Here is a 20,823-nt window from a genome sequence, read left to right as displayed (position 1 = left end):
CAGCATGCACCTCTTCATACCACGTTGTGCCACTATAAGTTTCTGGATCTCTCTTTTACTTAGGGTCCATGTTTCACACGCATATGTGATCGCGGGAAGCACACACTGGTTGAACACTTTGCGCTTTAGGCACAATGGAAGGTCACTTTTGAAGATATTATTCAGGCGGTCAAAAGCACTCAAGGCTAGCTTTACTTTGCGAACAATTTCATCAAATATACATCCATCTATAGACACTTGTTATCCCGAATAGATGTAGCTTTTCACCTGTTCGAGCTGAGTGCCATTGATGAGGATCTCTTTTTGGCCTGCAAAGCAGTTGAACATGACTTTTGTCTTTGTTACATTTATTTTCAAACCTACTTTGTTGCTTACTTCAGCGAGTTCCTGCATTCTGCTTTGGGGGTCTTCTGAATCTTGCGAGAAAATTACTATGTCATCGGCAAAGCGCAGATGTAATCATAATGTAATAAATACTTAGGTGTAAAAATTACTTAGGTACACCAAAAACAATCATTTACGTTTGAAACGTAAAAACCTCGTTACTACAAAACATTGAATTGTGAAGATATTAATAATATACAAATATACGCCTAATTTAATAATAATATATTGATTCAATGAGGAAAAATAACAAAATATAAGTGTTTTCGCAACAATAAGCGTAGCTATTTTTAGGACTACACAAACATAGATTATAGTTTAGTTCTATTAACTATTACGCCTATATTAGCCGAGCGGCTAACGCGTTGTGGGGTTCTAGGTTCGAATCCTGGGTCAGATAAATACACAATGTTTTTCAATGTGTGTTTTGAATTATCGGTTGAGCAAGTGGCTAATACCAGTTTCCCGTAAAAACAAAAATTTGTTAATATAAACGTCTATCTTCTAAGCCCTTCCGATCTTCTAATGATCTGATATGGTCAAAAAATATATATTTACTATAGATTAACTATTTATAATAACAATTAATCTAAGTGATCAGGCTATTATTCTATAATATACATATATTTTTTTTAATTATACAGAGGTTTCCACCACCATGCTCCAGCCAAGTATGCCGTCAAGAAGTCACGCAAGGGTCCTGGCTTTTACGTTCATCCTCTTTTGGCTCGCTTCCTCCTACTGCAGCGATGCCAAGATCTTCACGAGATGCCAGCTCTCTAAAGAACTCATTCGATACTCTTTTCCTCGGAGCAATATTGGAAGCTGTAAGTTATGATACTTGTAGTATTTCCAGACATAAATGTTTCTTTATAATTATGTCGTTTCTTGTAATAAATACAAGTTAATGCCAATTACTCATTGTAACTATCGGAATACAAGGACAATACAGAATAAAATATGTAGGTTAAGTAATTAGACATACAATCATATCATAATATATATTATGTTTATAAAATTTTGAATGATTCAAAAACAGGTTAGCAAGTTGATAGTTCGCAATATTATAAAATAACTATAAATAAGAAAAAAAATACATGGGTAGGTAGATAACAAAGTTCAATGTTCCTTTATTTCGATGTCGACCTAAACCAAAGTGAACTTTCAGTTATTTCTACTAGGTATGTAAAGTATAATGTAGGTTATATAATAATATATGATTATGTAGTTAATAAATTTTCCAAAATTTTCTCCCAACCACAAACGATCATTATGTTGTCTCTTTACCTTAGTTTGTCGGATTTAAGGCTGTTATTATGAACCCTGTCTTGGTGAGCTTTAGCGCGCATACTTTTACCATACAATAACCGATGTTTTTATATTATTTATTAATACTCACAATAACTATGAATATTAATAAACATCATAATCGACGTTACTTATTTATATATATTTACATTTGATATAATCGTAATACCGCCTTCGTCTCATGATATTATTTTAGATAGATTGACCAATGAAATAATGTCGTTAGATGAAACCAGCTTTAGGATTATATTATGAAATGTCGGAAATGTACTACAAAAAAAATACGAGTGTAAGTAAACAACAAACTTTATAAGTGAGATATTTTCGAGAAGTTTAATCTTAATTTCGGAATGAGATGAAACAATAATCGACACCTCCTACGTAAAAGGTCTGAACTGGGTTTATGGCTATTTTGAATCAATTGCTTTTTATTAAATAAGCATTTAAACTAACGTTGTGATGTAAATCGCTCTACTGAAAATTTACCATTTTATAGTTACAACCTTATACGTTCGAGGAGTTGATTTTCTTGATTGGTACCAATAATAATATAGTCTATAAGCTGTACAAACTTCTTTGAGATTGATAGCCTTTTGAATTATAGTGTAACAAAAAGACAGACAAACATGTAAAACAAGTTCATCAAAACAAGTGCAACAAAAAGTTGCTACTCAAGTTAATACACATAAATAGTTAAATGGTAATTGAATGCTGTATTTCGAAAACGTTACAAGTCACAATTGTGTTTTACTCAAAATGAAAACACCCTCTTTTACTTATATAAAAAAAATAGTTTTTATGTAAAATATATTATATTATAGTACTTAAGTGTTAACTGTTGTCTTAAAAAAACTACAAAAAAGTTTCCTTACATTTTTATATTTAGGACAGGTAATATGAAGATTTTTGCAACCTATGTCATTTTTTTTAAATGTGATAGGTAGGTAGGTATGTAACGTTTTCGAAATACAGTATTCAATTATTATTCAAATGATAGACAGATAGTTAATTTTTTTTATTCGTAAGTAAAGACTGTTTTTCGAAAGGTCCAATTCTTACAAAATATCCAGACTTGTGTAAAATACCCCACGATGTTTATTGAAAAACTTTACTGGCTCGAATCTCAGTTTTGCAAAATACCTGAGAGAGAACTTTACGTTGCTAATTTAATACTTTGTTTTAAATTAAACTATCCATTAAAGTTTCAATGGCTAATATCTGCCACGTACATATGCTTTAGTATTCAACTTGGCAACGCGTGACGGCTTATTATCTTACTTTCCTGCACACTATATTATCAGAAATATAATATATCGTTATGCCCTTATATATTTCATAATGTAATGGGTTCATATTATTTATCGTTTAATTATAAACAGTTGCCATGTTGAAACATAATTTTTAGCAGTACCATATTGAGTTGCTTAAATAAAAGAGCGTAACTCACTATTTGAAACTTTATATTAAATACACGTAACTTTGTCACATTATACTTAACTATTTTTCAACTATTTAAAAATGAATACGACACTATTATTCGACGTACGACGCTTTTAAACTTTTTTTCGTATGTCTTGTACATCTTCAATATATTTCTATGTCATAACTTTTTAAATTGAAAACATAAAACAATTGCTTCAGATCAATTTGAAAAATAGTTTGAATTAAATCACCTTAATTTAAACTAACCCTAAAATTGAAGAAAACTAAGTGTATCGTAATATTTTTCAATGAAATCTCTATAGAAGTAGTATAATTAAACAAGCTACATATTATTATGTATACGTCTTTTCAATGGATTGAGCCGTAAGTTTGGTATAATTTATCACTTGGAATTAACCTCATAAGTGTTTTTTTCATTTTGTTTTCTTATTTATTTTTTTAATATCGCTACATAATTATATAACCCCAACATATATCCAGTATGAACAAAAATTACGGCAGGAGATAACTTCAAGCATACGTTTTGATACTTAATAAGTGAAACTGGATATTATAATAAACATGTATAGTTGTTCTTAGTTATTTATGTGAAAGTGATTACGGGAAAATATATGTAGGTGTATTAACCTTTTATCTACAATTACATTTAAATGAATTTTATTCTCTTATAAGAAACAATATTTCATTCTTTTTATGAATTCTAATATATAAACCATATATGTTATTATTTTTCAGGGGTGTGTGTATTAGAAAACGAAAGTGGCAGAATGACAAACAAAGTGACACCACATTCAAATGGAACCAGCTATGGCCTTTTCCAGGTAAATAATATAAATAATGAAACTTACTAGTCCTGAATTACTAGGAATTAAAATATGTTTTTTTACATAATACAATCAATTAAATCGGTACTTAATAAATCAATTCAGATCGCATCACAAACCAGTTAATATATTCAACCTAATAGGGCGTAAGTATGTGTTCCATAATTTATATTCACTAACTACTCTCCCAAAAAATACTTGTTATTATGACATGAAATAAGTCTTGTTGACACAGTTTTGGGATAATAAAGATTACAATCGAAATATTATCAAAAAATATCAGTTACGCCTTTTTGACTTAGCAGTCTCAGATAATATACCTACACGTTGCGATATAATTATGGACATCGAAATCTAATAGGAATACAATATTATACGTCAATATAATTTACACACACGCACATTAAAAAAATACGATTAACAAAATACCTGAAATAAACCAAATACAAACTTATTATTAAAAGCTACGATTAAAAAAATATTTCGTCATAAACAAGCTTGTTGGAAAGGTAGATATTATTCATAAATGCATTGGGCCGGACATATGGCATGGCAAAGGATATTTTTTAACAAAAACAAAATTATACATATAAACTCGCTTAATATAATATAATATATAACTCACCTAATAAATAATGTTATAAAAGTAGGTACCTTGTAAGTAGTATTATTATAGACATCTCATTAGTTAACTCGATTAATTATTTTTCTTAGAATTGACGATTTACACCTCTTGAGTGTAGTATTTTTTATTGTTATAAAGAATTTTGACCTATTATTAGGTTTGACGATTTATTATAATAATATGCTGTCCAGTGTATTGTTATTAATAAGATTGGGTTTTTACTAATTGGGTTTTTTACTGACACTTCAGCTATTCATAATTTGTTTATTGTATTTTTTGTTGCAATTTCTGACTAAATAGGTAGGTAATGGAGTTTTTACCTACTTTATTGTATTGTTTTACTATATAAGGTAGAGTTAAGGGTGTTCATTGTCAGTGTGTGTTTGCCTTTGGTGAGTGTACATGACGCCTGAAGATGCCGAAAGGCGAAACCCGGGTCGCAAAAAACGACTTAAATGGAATAGTACAGAGCTTGAATCCATTAGAATTTAAATTCAAATTCCATCAAGTACCTTCGGTCGAAAGTATTAATATGAAATGTAAACACTTGATTAACATAAATCTAGGCTATAATTATTAGTTAAAATAAAAATGGAAAACTGTGCTTGTCTAATTGGAAACAATTCAATAATGTTCAATTGTATGAAAAAAAATGTAGATACATTATTTTATTTATTTAATGCATTTATTGTTTTAAAGTTATTAAATATTTTCAAACAGAAAATTAATACAGTTTTCATTAACTTCTGACTTACCTAGTTTTATCATTTTGTAAAGAATGAAATGTAGAATCATATTCAATAGCTTGCTGCTAACTCAAAAACAGTGAAAAACAAGTTATCTAGTTGTAGTATTGAGGTGACGATATTAAAGATACTTATTTATCTATTTGTAGGTAGTTTTAATGAGAACTATACTACCCTTTTCTAGTATTAGTTAAATAATTATCTCAAAAATCTGGAGTACCAGTCATTGATTCTCTCCGATATGCGAAATTACTATATTGGTAATGCCAACTGAGCAAATAAAAATTTGTGTTCAACAGATTTATGTGTAATCAATTTACAAAAATATGAAATAAGTGGACTTTATTACATATTCGCATTAATATATCACATTATATTACGGTATATTATTTTATTTTTCGTCACCTCAATACTACAACTTTGATTTTCATTGTTTTTGAGAGAGTTATTGAATATGATTCTACATTTCCTTCTCTACAAAATGATAAAACTAGGTAAGTCAGAAGTTAATGGCAACTATATTAATCTTATATTTGAAAATATTAGATAACTTTAAAACAATCATCATCATCAGCCGGGGTCAATCCACTGCTCGATGAAGGCCTCCCCAAGCTTCTTCCAATTCTCTCGGTCCTGTGTCATTCGCTGCCACGTATTTCCGCCGAACTTTACCAGTTCGTCAATCCAGCGGCTTTTAGGGCGACCCTGTGGCCGTTTCGTGCCCCGTGGGTACCACTGGATGACAGCATTTGTCCAGCCGCCGTCCTTTCGACGATCAATGTGCCCCGCAAATCTCTATTTCAGCTATTTGGCAACGTCTATTACATCCCGTACTCTTGTCTGCTTCCTAACCCAGTCGTCTCTCTTACGGTCCTTTTGCGTGATGCCCAACATACACATCTCCGTGTACCCAACTGTATTAATTTTGATAACTTTAAAACCATAAAAGCATTAAATAAATAAAATAATAATATTTTTTCATACAATTGAATATTATTTAATTGTACTCAATTAGACAAGCACAATTTTTCATTTTTATTTTAAATAATAATTATAACCTAGATTTATAAAGTTTAAATTTTATTTTCCCAACAATAACCAAATCAGAGTTATCTAGTTGTAGTATTGAGGTGACGATATTAATGTAAGTATATTTTATATTATTTAAACGGTTTCATTGTTTTACTGGTGTATGTATTATATCATGTGATCATTTTAAACTTATTTGTAAAGATGACTAAAGATGATGTAAATTTTAACTTCTATACAGGCTTAATTAATTAACTTTTACATACTTGACCATGACTACTACTAATCTTCACAATAAATTGCAATAAACCTATAATATATTATCTAGATAGATTATATTGGAGTTTATCACTCTATTACTAAAAATTTTATTATGTTACAGCTAACATTTACTGACTCATAGTTTCCCCGTATCATAACCTAATTAAGAATGCGATTCTCATCTAAATTTCCACTCTGAAACCGATCCAATTAATTACATCTAGTTAACCCTCTCGCTGCCCGACCGTTATTATTTCCAATCGTTACAATCGATTCGAAACGGAATTGTCTAATTTGCGCGGAAGTGTCCGACCAGACAATTCGATAAATGATAAATTAACCTGTGGCTGTAGTTAGTCACACTACCAATTAAATCAAAAACGAGAACCGAGGTATACTTCAAATTATTTTACATTATCACATATCTTAGTAAGCACTAAATGAATGTAATTTTTAATTTTAAAGAATAAATTTATATTTTCATTCCTAAGTGAAACTTTTATTTTCAGTTGCTCTATTATAATCCTGTGTCGGTATTAGCCGCCTCACAAAGAGGTGTCGTAACAGATTGTTTCTTTTACAATAAATGGATGTTAGCTACTTGCTCAAGCTATTATGTCCATGCGTCGGGTTCAAACACACATTGAAAAATATTTTCTAGACACGGGATTCGAATCCGAGACCTTCGACTTACCAAGCGGATACATTACCACTAGCCCATCACGGACGCTATGGCCTTATCTAAATGGCGTGATTTAACCCGCGCGAAACAAACTCACGCACATTTCAGGTATATATAACCGTATTGAGCCGTCCACGTGCAATCGCGATGGGTCACCTCTCGCGCGGTCGATGTACAGGTGATTTCATTGAGCCGGCGAGCTACGCGTAATCTGGACAAGCTCTAAGTGAATCATATGAACTTCTCTAAAGTGATAATAAATATTATACAAGGAATGATTGTTAGCCATTCGCTTAACCCATAGGGTCCTTGCACTGAATCAAATACATATTTAAAAAAAATATGCATTTTTGTCCAGCAGCGGGTTCAAACCTACGATTTCATAGATAGCCTATCTATCTATCAATTGGATTACTATTTATCTATTTATTGAGATATATTAAGTGTAGATAGATAACTTTGAACAACTATAGAAACACACATATTCTCAGAAAAATTACCTTAGATTTAATTACATTAAATAAAAAGTACCTTACTGAGGTGAGTCTGATTCTAAGTGTAACGTCTCAATGGCAGCGTTTTGCGGAGCGGGGCGTACGGTGTATATATTAAATAAGTCTGCTTCTGAGGTCTAAGACATATCTGGAGCTTTCTAGTTGAGTGAAATTATACATAATATACCGTGTATATTCAGTATTGAATTAAATTTAATTAAAATTACACAATATAATTTATAATAAGCTAAGAATATATCCGTATGAAGACGCGTTAGTAAACTCTGTATCCATCATATCTGTATCGGATACGTTAATTCTCTGTGTGAAACCGTTCATACGATAGGTTACGTATAGTATAGGAAAAAGATGGTAACGATCTATGAGCTTTCGATATTTCAATATCATGTGCTTGGAAGATGTCTTCCCTGCACCACAAAATATAATCGAGAGAATATGAAAATACAGATTCTTTTAACAGAAATCAAAACAATATATTATTATATCGATTACAACCAATGACATTAATATGGACGAAGCATCTAGAAAATAAAATGACACTCACTTTGTGTCGGGTCTGCCGGATGGCGAAATTCATATTTTAATATCGGTATCCTACGCTCAAATGAACATTCTGCTTGCAAGCGGTCTGGCGACACCGCTGGGTCTGCCCATACAAAATTTCTGACTGTCAGGTTTCGACTCCGCCGTTATTATTGTGTTACAAAATGCCAATGTGCCTAGTTAAAAATTGTAAAAAAATCTACTAAACACTCCAAGAAAGATGGGATATCACTTTGCATGTGTTAGTATTATTTATTATTTATAAAATGCCATTTTAAGATATTGATGAATGTTTATTCAATGCAATTGAATGACAGGAACCATTGGACAGTCAGTCGCCTGTGATTCGCTGAGCTCACTGGCGTCTAATCTCCGAGAAGTCGTAAGTAACCGAGAATCTGTTTCTAACGCAATGAGTTATGACACTAATACGCCATTACAATAAAGGTTATATTACTATAAATTCTCGAAGCTTGTATCGCATAATGGAAACGGATACGTCAATGGTCACGTGACATCTACCAATACATCTGTGAATGACTTTCATGCACAATTTCTCGTGCGCGCCGGGTATGAAGTGAGTCGTCCATTTAATATGTCATTGATTACAACAGAGTATACTATCATTATGTATATACATTATTGATTCAAATCAAGACAAAAAAAATGTTTTCTGAATGGATTAAGTAACTTTATTTATACATCTTTAATACAATGCAATCAACTATTTTAGCAGATTTTATTATTAATTACATTGTTGCAGATATAATCTGATTTGAGAAACAGGACAAATCTGTATTGCAACCATTGTAAATCACACGGTCGTAAATCATTTTTGGAAACACGTCCATTTGAAAATGCATTACAAACTTAATGTCCGAAACTCTCTCGCATAAATTCATACAGCGAAACATTAAAAAACTAGTTTGTATTCACCTGTTTTATTATGTTATTTCAATATAATTATTATTTGCATCTGTAGTGGATAAGTAGCTATGTGTGTACTTCCAAAACTGTAGGTAGCAGATTTGAATTACAAGGATAGCTCAACTCCGCAGGTTATTTTATTTTTTCCTCAAGTATCTGTTCTCAACGCTAATCTTACGCTGAGTGCACGGAATTTTTTACATTTTATGCAGTTGACTGTATCATAATTCACTGTGTTGTATCGTAAATAAATAGCTGTATTTTTGTTTAAATAAAACACTTAAAAATACGTAATAAAAACCACCGGAATTTAAAGAAAATACAGAAGAAATCATGTACGTGAATATTGTAATAAATAAACGCATTGGAGATAATCGACGTCAAATTGACGCCACTGTTGACCAAAAGATTCTATCAAAAAAAATATTAACAAACATGTTTTTATATTAAGATCAATTAGTTTGTAAGAATGTTAAAACCAAAAACACAATATTGAGGCTATAGATTTTTCTAAATATACTAACAGAAAATTTGTCACATTCCGACAAATCATCTATTTATGGCATCCATTATTTAGGTATAAGATACATTATAGTTAAGCTTACCATACGTCCCGGTTTGACCGGGATTGTCCCGGTTTCACACATTAGTCCCGGCGTCCCGGCCAGTTTCGCATTTTTTCAGGCTGTTATTCCGCGTATGAATGATTGTCAGTAATAAATTGTCATAATTGGCCGTAGTAGCGTATATCTGATGTTACAGTGGAGAGGGTGCAAAAAAAGTTCATTCAAGCGAGAAATACGACTGATACAATAAATAAAAAAGATCATTTATTTTCTGCTGCAGAAGGCCTTCTGCATTCTACTTTTGTACATACTTTTAGTAGGTAATAAAATAATTTTTGGTAGTTAAATTATTTGTTTCTTTGCCCTATACTCTGTTACTGTACCGGTTTAGACTTTCATGATTACGGTAAGTTTAATTATAGTTATCATGTAGCTAGTAAATGCGTTAAGTAACTAAAAGAAATTTAAAACAAAAAAATGTCAGTCATTTTTTACCCGCCAAAGTGACTTGCAAATACCAGAACTAAATATAGCTACTCTACCCAAATACGAATATGTTTTGGATACTCGTATGAATTCTAAAACAAGAACTTCGGTATAAATTCACTCTCCATAGCATAAATCTTCCCAAAAATGTGACAGAGCGCAGTTAATTTCACGTTAAAACGGCATTATGATCATAGTCTGGGTGATAACACTGTCACTGTTTTCATTATAAAACCCTTGCAACACGTGAATGCACTTTGCATCGCGATATAACTTTAAGTATTCATTTGTATACTATGATTTTGAGCTATAAACAAAGTTATGTGTCATCGGGTATTCGACAATGTGTAAAACAATATCTACATTAATATATTGCACACTTAAGTATGATCACGATCATACTTGCTACAATTACGACTGAATGGGTTCCAGAATGGGCTCAGTAATATTTTAACAGTGTGTTTCGATACGAATACTTACGGGCATCGCAATCTGTTTGAATAATTTAATAATATTATAGACAACCTCCAATTGTAATCTAAATTTTGAACAACACCTCACACAAGAAAATAAGGTTTTTGTCTATTTAGTGGAAGCTATCAACAAACAAATTTTGAAAGTAGGCAATATACTCGATTATTTGTTACGTTAGGTTAGTAAGTTAGATTAGGTTAGGTTATCTTTCTTGAATTCATGACTATTTCCGAAATCGGCTATGAACATTTTCGATATTTCTACCTGCTTCCAGTAAAAAGACTTGTACAGAAAATAATTTCTAACATACTTTTAGAAAGATATTATTATGGCGAAATTTACGTAGATGCAATAAGTACCTATCTAAGATAATTAAGAGTAGCTGATGTGACGTTTCTTGTGGCCAAGCGGTAATGCGTTGTTTGTGTGTGAAGGTTACAAATTTTTCGCCTGCGGCCCTGGTGTTTTTTTTTTAATATATTATAATTTGATAAAGTGTGCATAGTATTTACGTTTAAAATAGTGGGAAAGTAGGAGTAGGTAATGATTTTACATCATAAATTTGGAATTAAAAATATTACGAAGCCACATTTTGAAAAAAATATATAAGCTCGACATTTTCAGTATTTTTTGCAACACGTATTTAGCGGCAAACGTTCTGCCATTACATCATTTAATAAATGTTATAGGTGTAGGGTTTACATAACAATTCAAATAGTATTGTTTGAAATGGTAATTATAAACAAAGAAGGTAATAACTCGCGTGCTCTTCTCCAAATGCTCGACGAACAATCAGAGCTGTTTATCAAACAATTTTAGAATTCATTAGTACTTCAAAAGACTAATATGACTACGTTATACGTTATAAAACGTTTAACTAATAAAAATATTGCACCGTCGTCAAAAACCTAACTTCGTCATTTTTTATGCTAGATTCCTGAATTTTTTATAGGATATCCACAACAAATTAAATATTATAAAAAGCTATTTCCAGACTTATATTGGCTTTTCTGGGGACCGTCGATTTATTTCATTTTGTTAAAAAAAAAATAACCAATTTAATTTTATATCCATTAAATAATGGTGGAATTTATTTTTCTCATATTTTTTTATCATGCTTGTAAGATACACGCTTTTTTAAGATAGCAAAAAAAATGAATGAATCGTCTTAAATTAAAACTACTTAAAAAGAATATTCATATAACCTAATAAAACGATATGCATTTAGTTACGACTCGGTAAATCGTGGATTGGTTAGGCCCATTTCGCAATTTAATAAAATAATTGAAATTATTATCATATAAAACAATCTGTATGTAGATAAAAACTTATTAAAATGTTTTAATGGAACCGTAGGTAACTTCACCGAAAGTATTTCAAGTCACGTTATACCTACGCACAAAACGTTCCACTGAATTAAGCACCCTTAAAATGAAATTCAGCTCTGGTTTTCAGTAGCGTCCTTACCAACAATAATAAGTTTTTTTTTTGATAACATATTAACCCATCGAATGTCTTATTATTTCTTCACCTTTCTACGAAATAACTTTATATCAGCGCCCACGATGGTGAAATAGCTTAAGCGTCGACCTATAACATCGTGGGTCCCAGGTTCTAATCCTGGGTATAGCAAATACACGTCATATTATTTTTCAATTGGTATTTCAGTCAGTATATAGGTACCTAATAGGTAGAGCAATTAGTGACTAACATCCATTTTTCGTAAAAACAAAAATCTGTTAATACAAATCTTCACTCTGTAGAGCCTCATAATAATATGATCTTATTAGGATCGGACATGGTAAAATAATAATAATAATAATAACAAGTATGGTCAACATATTAATCGTGGTCGTATTCGAAATTTTGCAATATTGCACATTGTTCGCTTTGCAAAAAAAAAATGAATGAATAACGCTTTACAGTTTAAATGCTCACCTCTTCCACTAACACTTTCTGACTAAAAAAAAACTGTTTCTAAAAAACAGGGTCAGTCGTTGTGTGTACCTATTTTGAGGTTAAATTTCATCACCGTTAAAATTCTAATATTTCTCTGATATTATATGTTTATTTTTAGAAAACTATGATTATTTTTACATCATTTCAATAAGAAAATTTAATAATCTACGTAAAAAATTGAATTTTACTAACAATATATGCATTTTCACCAGGTCTGTGGTGAGAAAATTATCATAAAATCATAAACTCCAGCTATCATTCACTGATATAAGTAGAATTGTCTGAATCAATGAAATGATTAAGGTTTTTTCCCATCGATATTTTAAAACAATAGTAAACATTAGTACAATCGTCGCACGCGTTATTCAGTTAATGTACCAAAATAAGTATTGAGCGCATTCGTAATAATCAGTTAGCGCAAAGAATTACTACTAGTATATGAAAATTAATAAAAATATGACAATCATAATGATTCAATTTTTTATTTATTTATAATTAAATTAAAACATTTAAAAAATCTGGTAAGTATTTCAAATCAATCTAGAAACAATATATTAACATAAAAAATTAACATCCAAAACGTCCTGAATTATGAAAATCACCAAAAAGAGTTAACGAGATTTAAAAAAAATATTCAAACGTTTTTGGAATAATAAACAAAAATATGCATGAAAAGGGATGTTAAAATATCATAGAATGTATTACCAACAGTACATTATTTTCACACAAAAGACATGTTGTATAAAATATTACACAATATTATATTTCTTCATCTATTCCACATAATTTTAGAACTCATTTCATCTGCCTAAAAGACACTCTTAATAATAATTATTGATTAATTTGAATGTCCATTTAAGTGGACGAAACCAATCTTTAATATAATAATTTTTTTTATTACGTGATTTATATTATAATCTTTTAATTTAATTATTACATATTATACTTAACATATTAACACCAAAACCGATTTAATGAGCGAATAAAAATATTCTTCATTTTTTTAATATGTATATTGTCGTATTTTGCATTGTACTTACATATCATTTTTTCATTCAACAAATAAATCACAAGATTTTGTAACATTCTTAATCAAACATAATATTATATAATTTGGAATCTAATATATGCAGGTTAGAGTACCACCCGTCACTATATTAAAAGATTTTTCTTCTAATATATGTATGCTTCTGAAGTGTTACAACGTTACATTGCAAAAATGCGTTTTAATCTCAATGTGCTTTTTATGTTACCCTGTGTATTCTATTTTACAGTAGGTACTATTATAATATTATCCAAATATAATATTATTATATTCTACTACATTCATCTGTGTCATCTCCATGATCCAGTATTTAAAAATACAACCTCATAGAGTACTAATACGTGTACCGCTAAGTCCATTCTGTTTAAATAAAATAATTGTTATCTACAACGTTATTATTATTATTGAAATATATGAGAAAATTCTCGGTCACGCCACGTGCCGCACTGGTAGTTCTTCATCTTCACTCTTTCTCCCAACCATCTTAATTTATTGTTCTTGTAAAAGTTTCGTTAATTAGGTGCGCAGATGAATATAATCTAGCACCGGACCTGCTAAATGTTGCGTGAAAAGAACGAGAAATAGTAGAAAATCCGATCTAAGGAAGGTGAACTGTAACTAAGATGGAGAATAATGCATATCTTCAGAAACTTTCTTTGATACAAACTGTGGTTTAGTGCTAAATAAAATAGTAGCGGGTCGCTGATTTTTATAAAAAATCAAATTTCTTGTACTTACCTATTTATCAAATTCCTGTATAAATAATATATGTTTTTCGGAACGATGGACGACATGGATTTTTTTATTGTGTTAAAATCTCATTCGCCGGTATGGTGTAACATTACCGAAGAAATAAAAAAATGTACCTACTTTAAAATGATTCCAAATAATATTTTGAATTATTTTTAATTAGGAACGTTTTTTGTGGCGTTGTTGCCAAAAGTTGGTAAATTGATTATGTAGGTATTTAGAGTTAACAACGGATTATGTATCTACAATTATGTGAATATATATATTAGAAAAAAAATTCAAGATCATCCGATATATTATAAAACATCCACATAAAGCAGCAATATGCCTGATTTCAGACAGCATATTGTCACACATCAAATTGCAATTACACCAAAAAAAGCTTTTGAGACTTACCAACTTTTGGCGGTAACTCCACTAATTACTTAATTATAAAGATAATGAAGAAAAACTTATTCTTGAAAGATGCACCATAAACATGATATGAAAATGAGATAAAAAATAATCTGTAAATCTTCTAATTTTCATAAAGATTCTAAAATGGGAGATGTCATTTTTTCATACAAAAATGGCATGTCAAACTGAAACTTGCAACAGTGATTTCATATGGAAACCATCAAAGGGTAAAAACACACATTTTTTCTTTGGCCTTATAATAGCTAAAAAAATGTTTGGACTTGCCTGTCTACCTAAATATTGGAATATTTTGTTGTTATTTTTATAATTTGACTTATTCATATTGTACTTGTAATTATATTTATAATTAAATTAAAATGTAATGTATTTATATTAATAATTATAGCATTAGTGTAAAATTACGCGTAAAACTTAGGTATATACTATTCCCAGGACCTGCTTTTTCATTCGTGCTTTTTCGTTATCGCAAAGCTCTAGTAACTTGGTTTCAGTGAACGACAAACAATGTCCACTTTATACAATTATAATCTAACATCCAGTATTCGTGAGTTTGTTGAAATATTAAAATGTATAACATAATTCGGGGATGGCAATGTTTGTACAGGACCGTATCAGGTGTGCAATTATGTAAATGTTAATCTTTGTTGAATCAATTTCGCGAACACCGATCGTGTAGCCATTTTACATGGCAAATATGCCGCCTGCGCTTTCTCTCTCGCTCTGTCAGTGTCTCTCCCAACTAACGTTTGTTTAATTTCAAATTCTCTTATCTAAGCCATTTCCACAATTTATATTTTATTTTTTAGGTTATTCTTAAGAAATATATTTATTGTTCACAAGGATTATTGTAGAAAATGGTATGAAAGCTTGATAAAATATTATCTTCCTACAAAAGTTTTAGGAAAAAGTACTACCTGCCTAATCTATTCGACTTTATGTTTTTGTTTTTGTAAATAGTAAGGTACGTTTTGAAAAAAAATAGTTAAATATTATAATAGTTCGAAAAAGAGCTTTTGATAATTGTATGATATTTTAGCTAATTATTTTAAAACCTGCTTTGCGATATAAATCCATCGTCAGAATAATCATAATTAAAAACAAAAAATTCAAGCAGCGAACATCATAATTTATAATGTCAGACAGAGATGATGTATTCCGTTAAACCTTTTTACTTTACCCTTACGTACAACAGGGTTAAATTTATATTCTGTTATTTATTAGTCTAATAATATGTAATAGATGTCTATACAAATAATTTTAAAGAGATTTATATGTATTTTTTTTTTGTTTTGTTTTTTTTTGTGATTTTACCGAGGCTTTGACTGCGACTCGCTGTCATATCGCCTCTTCTCTTCTAAAAGGGGATCCGCCGATCAAGTCCTCACTCCTATTCTGTTAAATAACTTTTGCCTAGCTCTTCCGTCTTACTCACCACTAGGACACCCTTCAATTCGTCGACATTCTCATAGATATCCGCAATTCGCAGCTGTACTCTGTGAAGTTCATATTTAGGGCATTGTAGTGATGTACAATGTTCTCTAAAACATGACATTCATTGCAGAGTTGCGATTCGCTTCTTCCCATGAGGACATCAAAGCTTTTGCCCATTGTGTGCCCTGTTCTTAGCCTTAGTATTAACTCATTCCTCGTCAAAGGAGACTACAAACCAGGGCACCTCTCGTGGTGATGGTAGAATAGACTTACTCCATTTCCCCTTTTCTAATGATGCCATTTATATCTAAATTAATAATTTAGACTTTTTGCAATATATTTATTTACCTAAACTTACGTCACGAGATTTTGTTGAGAACCTTTACCTTATAACATATAAATATATAGGTATATAACCATTCATTGTGTTTACAATATGAATATTCTTTGCAAGGTACCTGGCGAATTTAGAATCTACCTTACTTCATTTTTATGAATGAATGTGTTATTTTTATCTAGTAATAAAGCTTTTGCCTGTTTGGCATAAATAAACGGCTGGGAAAGTTTCACATTATAGTAATTTTACATTATTCTCTGAAATAGACTAATACAATCAAAATAGCGCAGAAGTTATATTTTAGGATTAATAATCCGAAGCAACTCTCGACGTAAATAACATAAATAATACAAATATCTAAAAAATAGTCCTGGCTGAGTTTTAGTTATATCGCGTAAATTCAAGCAAAGTTTATTATTTATAATATTATAGAGGTGTTGGTGGTTTTTGATTCGAAACCAAACTCATATCGCATAGCAGTGATTTCATGTGAGCACTGTAAATTGTACATTTACATAAGTGCGAATTAATAACCGATTATTATTTAGTCGTTTATCTGAATTCGCGCTTTCCGTCCCAGATAAAGTTTCAATTTGAAAACGTACGAGCTTTCGATGTTTATCTTAATCATTTTATGCAAATTTCAGTCGCTCAATCAGCTCAAAACGGCGAGTGTAGATATTCATTAATCTCAAAAATATGCAATAATATTAAATACATAGATATTTTAGTATGGTTTTCGTACATCGAATATATTATATTATCATTTACGTATTAGTTTTGTATACTTGATAGTGCCAGATTAACCTTGGAAATAATATTGACGTTTGTCTGTATTTAATTAGAAACTATTGCAAACCCCTGTTTGAAATAATAATTGTTAAATTATTAAATTTTATAAAAGAAGAAATATTTTTATTTTAGAAGTAGGTGCTTGATTTTTATATGCAAACAAAATTTGCTTTGATTACTAAAAGCATTATAACTACTAATACTACTAATCACTACTAATAAAATAAAATACGTATATTATGTGAATCAATTTAACGTTTAACCCACATTTATACATTTTATTGAATAATGTACCACTATATTCATATATTTCATAATTTTAAATACAATGTACCTTTTCTAGCTCAATAGCAGTGAATGGTGTAAAAAGGGACGCAAAGGTGGACTATGCACAATGAAATGCGAAGGTGAATTATAAAAATTTTATCAATGAATATAAAGTTTAATATAAACATAAAGAAAAAATAAATTAATAACATAATACGTTGAAATAATGTATAAATGTGTGTATTCATTTGGAAAATTATTTTATATTATAGATAAATGGTAATACAAATTGGCTCCGCGCGGAATCCGTCGTATCTGAACGAAGCTTAAAGCTTTCATATTTTTAAGTTTTTCCAGTTTTATAAATTAATTTATTTTTTTATTATCATAAAATGCTTTATATCATTAACATCAATCTACATTAGAGAATATTACAAGTAATATTAGTTATATCTTTTCTACACTATGATAGATATTTAATACATCTAATCAAAAATAAAAATTATTTACAAACAAAAAAATACAAGATAATATGTAATCATTTTACGTAATTGTCGGACTTTTGTTAATAGTAACATCTCAGTTAAGTGGACACGTACATATAAATTATCGAATATGCATTAATTCATAGTTTTAGCAACAATAATAATTAAATAAATATCACTTCATTATTATATAGCTGTACTATACTTTTTTATTTTTAACAATAGTTTATTACAGCCGATTTCGTATATTAAGATATTTTCTGTATATACATGATAAAGTTCGGTTAAAATAAAAAGAATTATGAATAAATTAGTAAAATTACATTATTTTTATTGAACTAATTATGTAATTCGCTTTGATTCAGATTTGCTGAACGAAGACCTATCTGATGATGTCAGATGCGCAAAGAGGATGTTCGACAAGATGGGCTTCCTCGGCTGGCCGTCCTGGAAGTCTCGCTGCAAAGGAAAGCCGATGCCAGACATCTCCAGATGTCCTTGAGGACTTAGAGGTCATCAGCTAGAACGTGTAATGTCCTTGGCGCGTTGTTTATGTAAGGTTTAAAATATCATAATTTTCAATAACTAAGTGAATTTTTTGAACACGATTCTTTTAAATACAAATTGCCTATTTATGAATAAATAATTCAGTGAAACACTATTTTTCCAATACCGAGACACTTATGTCATAGTAAAACAGTGTTAGTAAATTATTATTTTATAATATATTTTCTGTCACGTAAGACGAGGTTCATAATTATATAATATATTGATTAAATTATAATCACACGCCTAGATTTTTAAGTAAAATTTAAAGAAGAAAACATTTTTTAAATTTAATGTGAAATTTTCTACTTTTGTATTTTTTTACGGTTTTTAATTATTATAATAAATTCGTTTATATTATTATTTTTTTAAATAATTTTAACATCAAAAGAACCAAAAGTATTTACTACTATTCTTATATAAAGTTCCTTTTTAACTACCTACCTATCTAGTTTTAATAATATATTAAATTTAAGTTAATAAATATTATTGGTATATCTATTTATCCAATTAATATACAATAAATTCTAATTATTTTGCTGTATAAACGAATGTGTAGAATTAAATTTGAAAATAAAAAATAAACTTTATACGCTGATTGTTTATTATTTTACCGTGTTATTGTTTCTAACAAATATCTTATTATTTATCATGAATTAAAATAAGCCAGGCAATAATTAATATTTCCTGTTCAATTAAAATAATGTAATAATTAGGGAAAAACTATTTGACTATCTTGAAATAAATGATTTTTTATCGGCGATCTGTCGGCAATTAGAAAAACTAATTTGAAACCAGATAATAAGTATAAAATATATTCCAATGTCATATTTACCTACCAGTGGTAAAGGGTGGAGGTAGGCTATTACGATCTGGTATAAATAGTGCACACTAAACTTTGTCAGTCATAATTATTTGTGTTCATTGAAATAAGACTACAATTTATAGATGGTGTTGGTTAGTTTTTAAAATTCAATTAAACATTGCGAGTACCAAGCCATAATAGATAGGGAATGGGACGACTGGCCTCCGGACAATTGGATGCCGCACTGTCGTATACACGTATAGACGAGGTATTTTAATCAGTTTCTATCTACTACTTAGTAGTTTGAATTCATTTTACTCTTAACATAATGTATTTTTTATCGCCTAAGGCTTTATATAAAATAAAAAACTCTTTTTTCGTTGGAACTTAAACATATGCACGATTAAATCATTGTTTTATTTACATTCTCACCAACTATTAAATCATAATATAATCATTAAAATATAAATAATAATATTGAATATTATATATAACCTATAAGTACCTAACGTCTATTTATTTTTGAAATCCATGGCGTCTAGTTGCCCGGTGCCAAATCGTCCTAGACCCAATTGATAACAGTCAAATAATACTTGAATTAGTATAAAATATCTAAAATTATGCAATTAAATCATACATGACTTTGAATATTTTATAGATAGAATAATATGTTATATCTTTTATAGTTTGGTTTGGCAGGGCTTAATAAATTTAAAAAAAATAATCAAAAATATGTGTAATAATATTATGTGTTCTTAATCCAATGAAAACAAATAAATATATGCACAGTTTTGTGAAATAATAAAATCCTTACAACAAACTTCAAATAGGCATATAATATTACCACTCAAACAGATACGAATATATACATAAAAAAATAGCCACATATATTACGACGTGTCAGTTGGTTTAAATACGTTGGTAGTTGGCATATTTAAGGTTATATTTTATTTTTATCATGGGGGCTTAAAAATCAGGCCGTATCTTGAGAGCCCAAGTCTCTAAACCCGCCACTGCATAAAGTTAATATCCTTGAATTTGGCCCTAAGTATCATGAAGGTTTATCATAATTTCAATTAACTTGAGATGGATGATTGTTACCTGTGAAATGATTATTATTTACCTGACGGTATGCGACTAACAAAGGTGAACTTGTCGCATTCATGCGCGTTCCGT

General features: G+C 29.8%; 2 protein-coding genes across 5 annotated transcripts in view; one reads left to right on the top strand and one right to left on the bottom strand.

Moving 5' to 3' along the window:
- Window positions 1-20,823, bottom strand: part of LOC147075017 (uncharacterized) — a 227,484-nt gene that overhangs the window by 118,682 nt on the left and 87,979 nt on the right. The gene's annotated exons all lie outside the window — the stretch shown is intronic.
- LOC147075018 (lysozyme-like) lies at window positions 1,058-18,908 on the top strand. The gene is made up of 4 exons (XM_085943234.1): window positions 1,058-1,211; window positions 3,871-3,956; window positions 17,888-17,951; window positions 18,662-18,908. The coding sequence occupies exons 1-4, from the start codon at window positions 1,058-1,060 to the stop codon at window positions 18,796-18,798; spliced, it is 441 nt and encodes a 146-aa protein (XP_085799360.1). The 3' UTR covers window positions 18,799-18,908.

This window comes from Rhyacophila brunnea, unplaced genomic scaffold (genome assembly GCF_057557595.1).
Source record: "Rhyacophila brunnea isolate RB1 unplaced genomic scaffold, BYU_Rbru_1.0 scaffold_15, whole genome shotgun sequence".
Classification (NCBI taxonomy): domain Eukaryota; kingdom Metazoa; phylum Arthropoda; class Insecta; order Trichoptera; family Rhyacophilidae; genus Rhyacophila; species Rhyacophila brunnea.
This window is presented reverse-complemented; position numbering and strand designations above follow the sequence as displayed.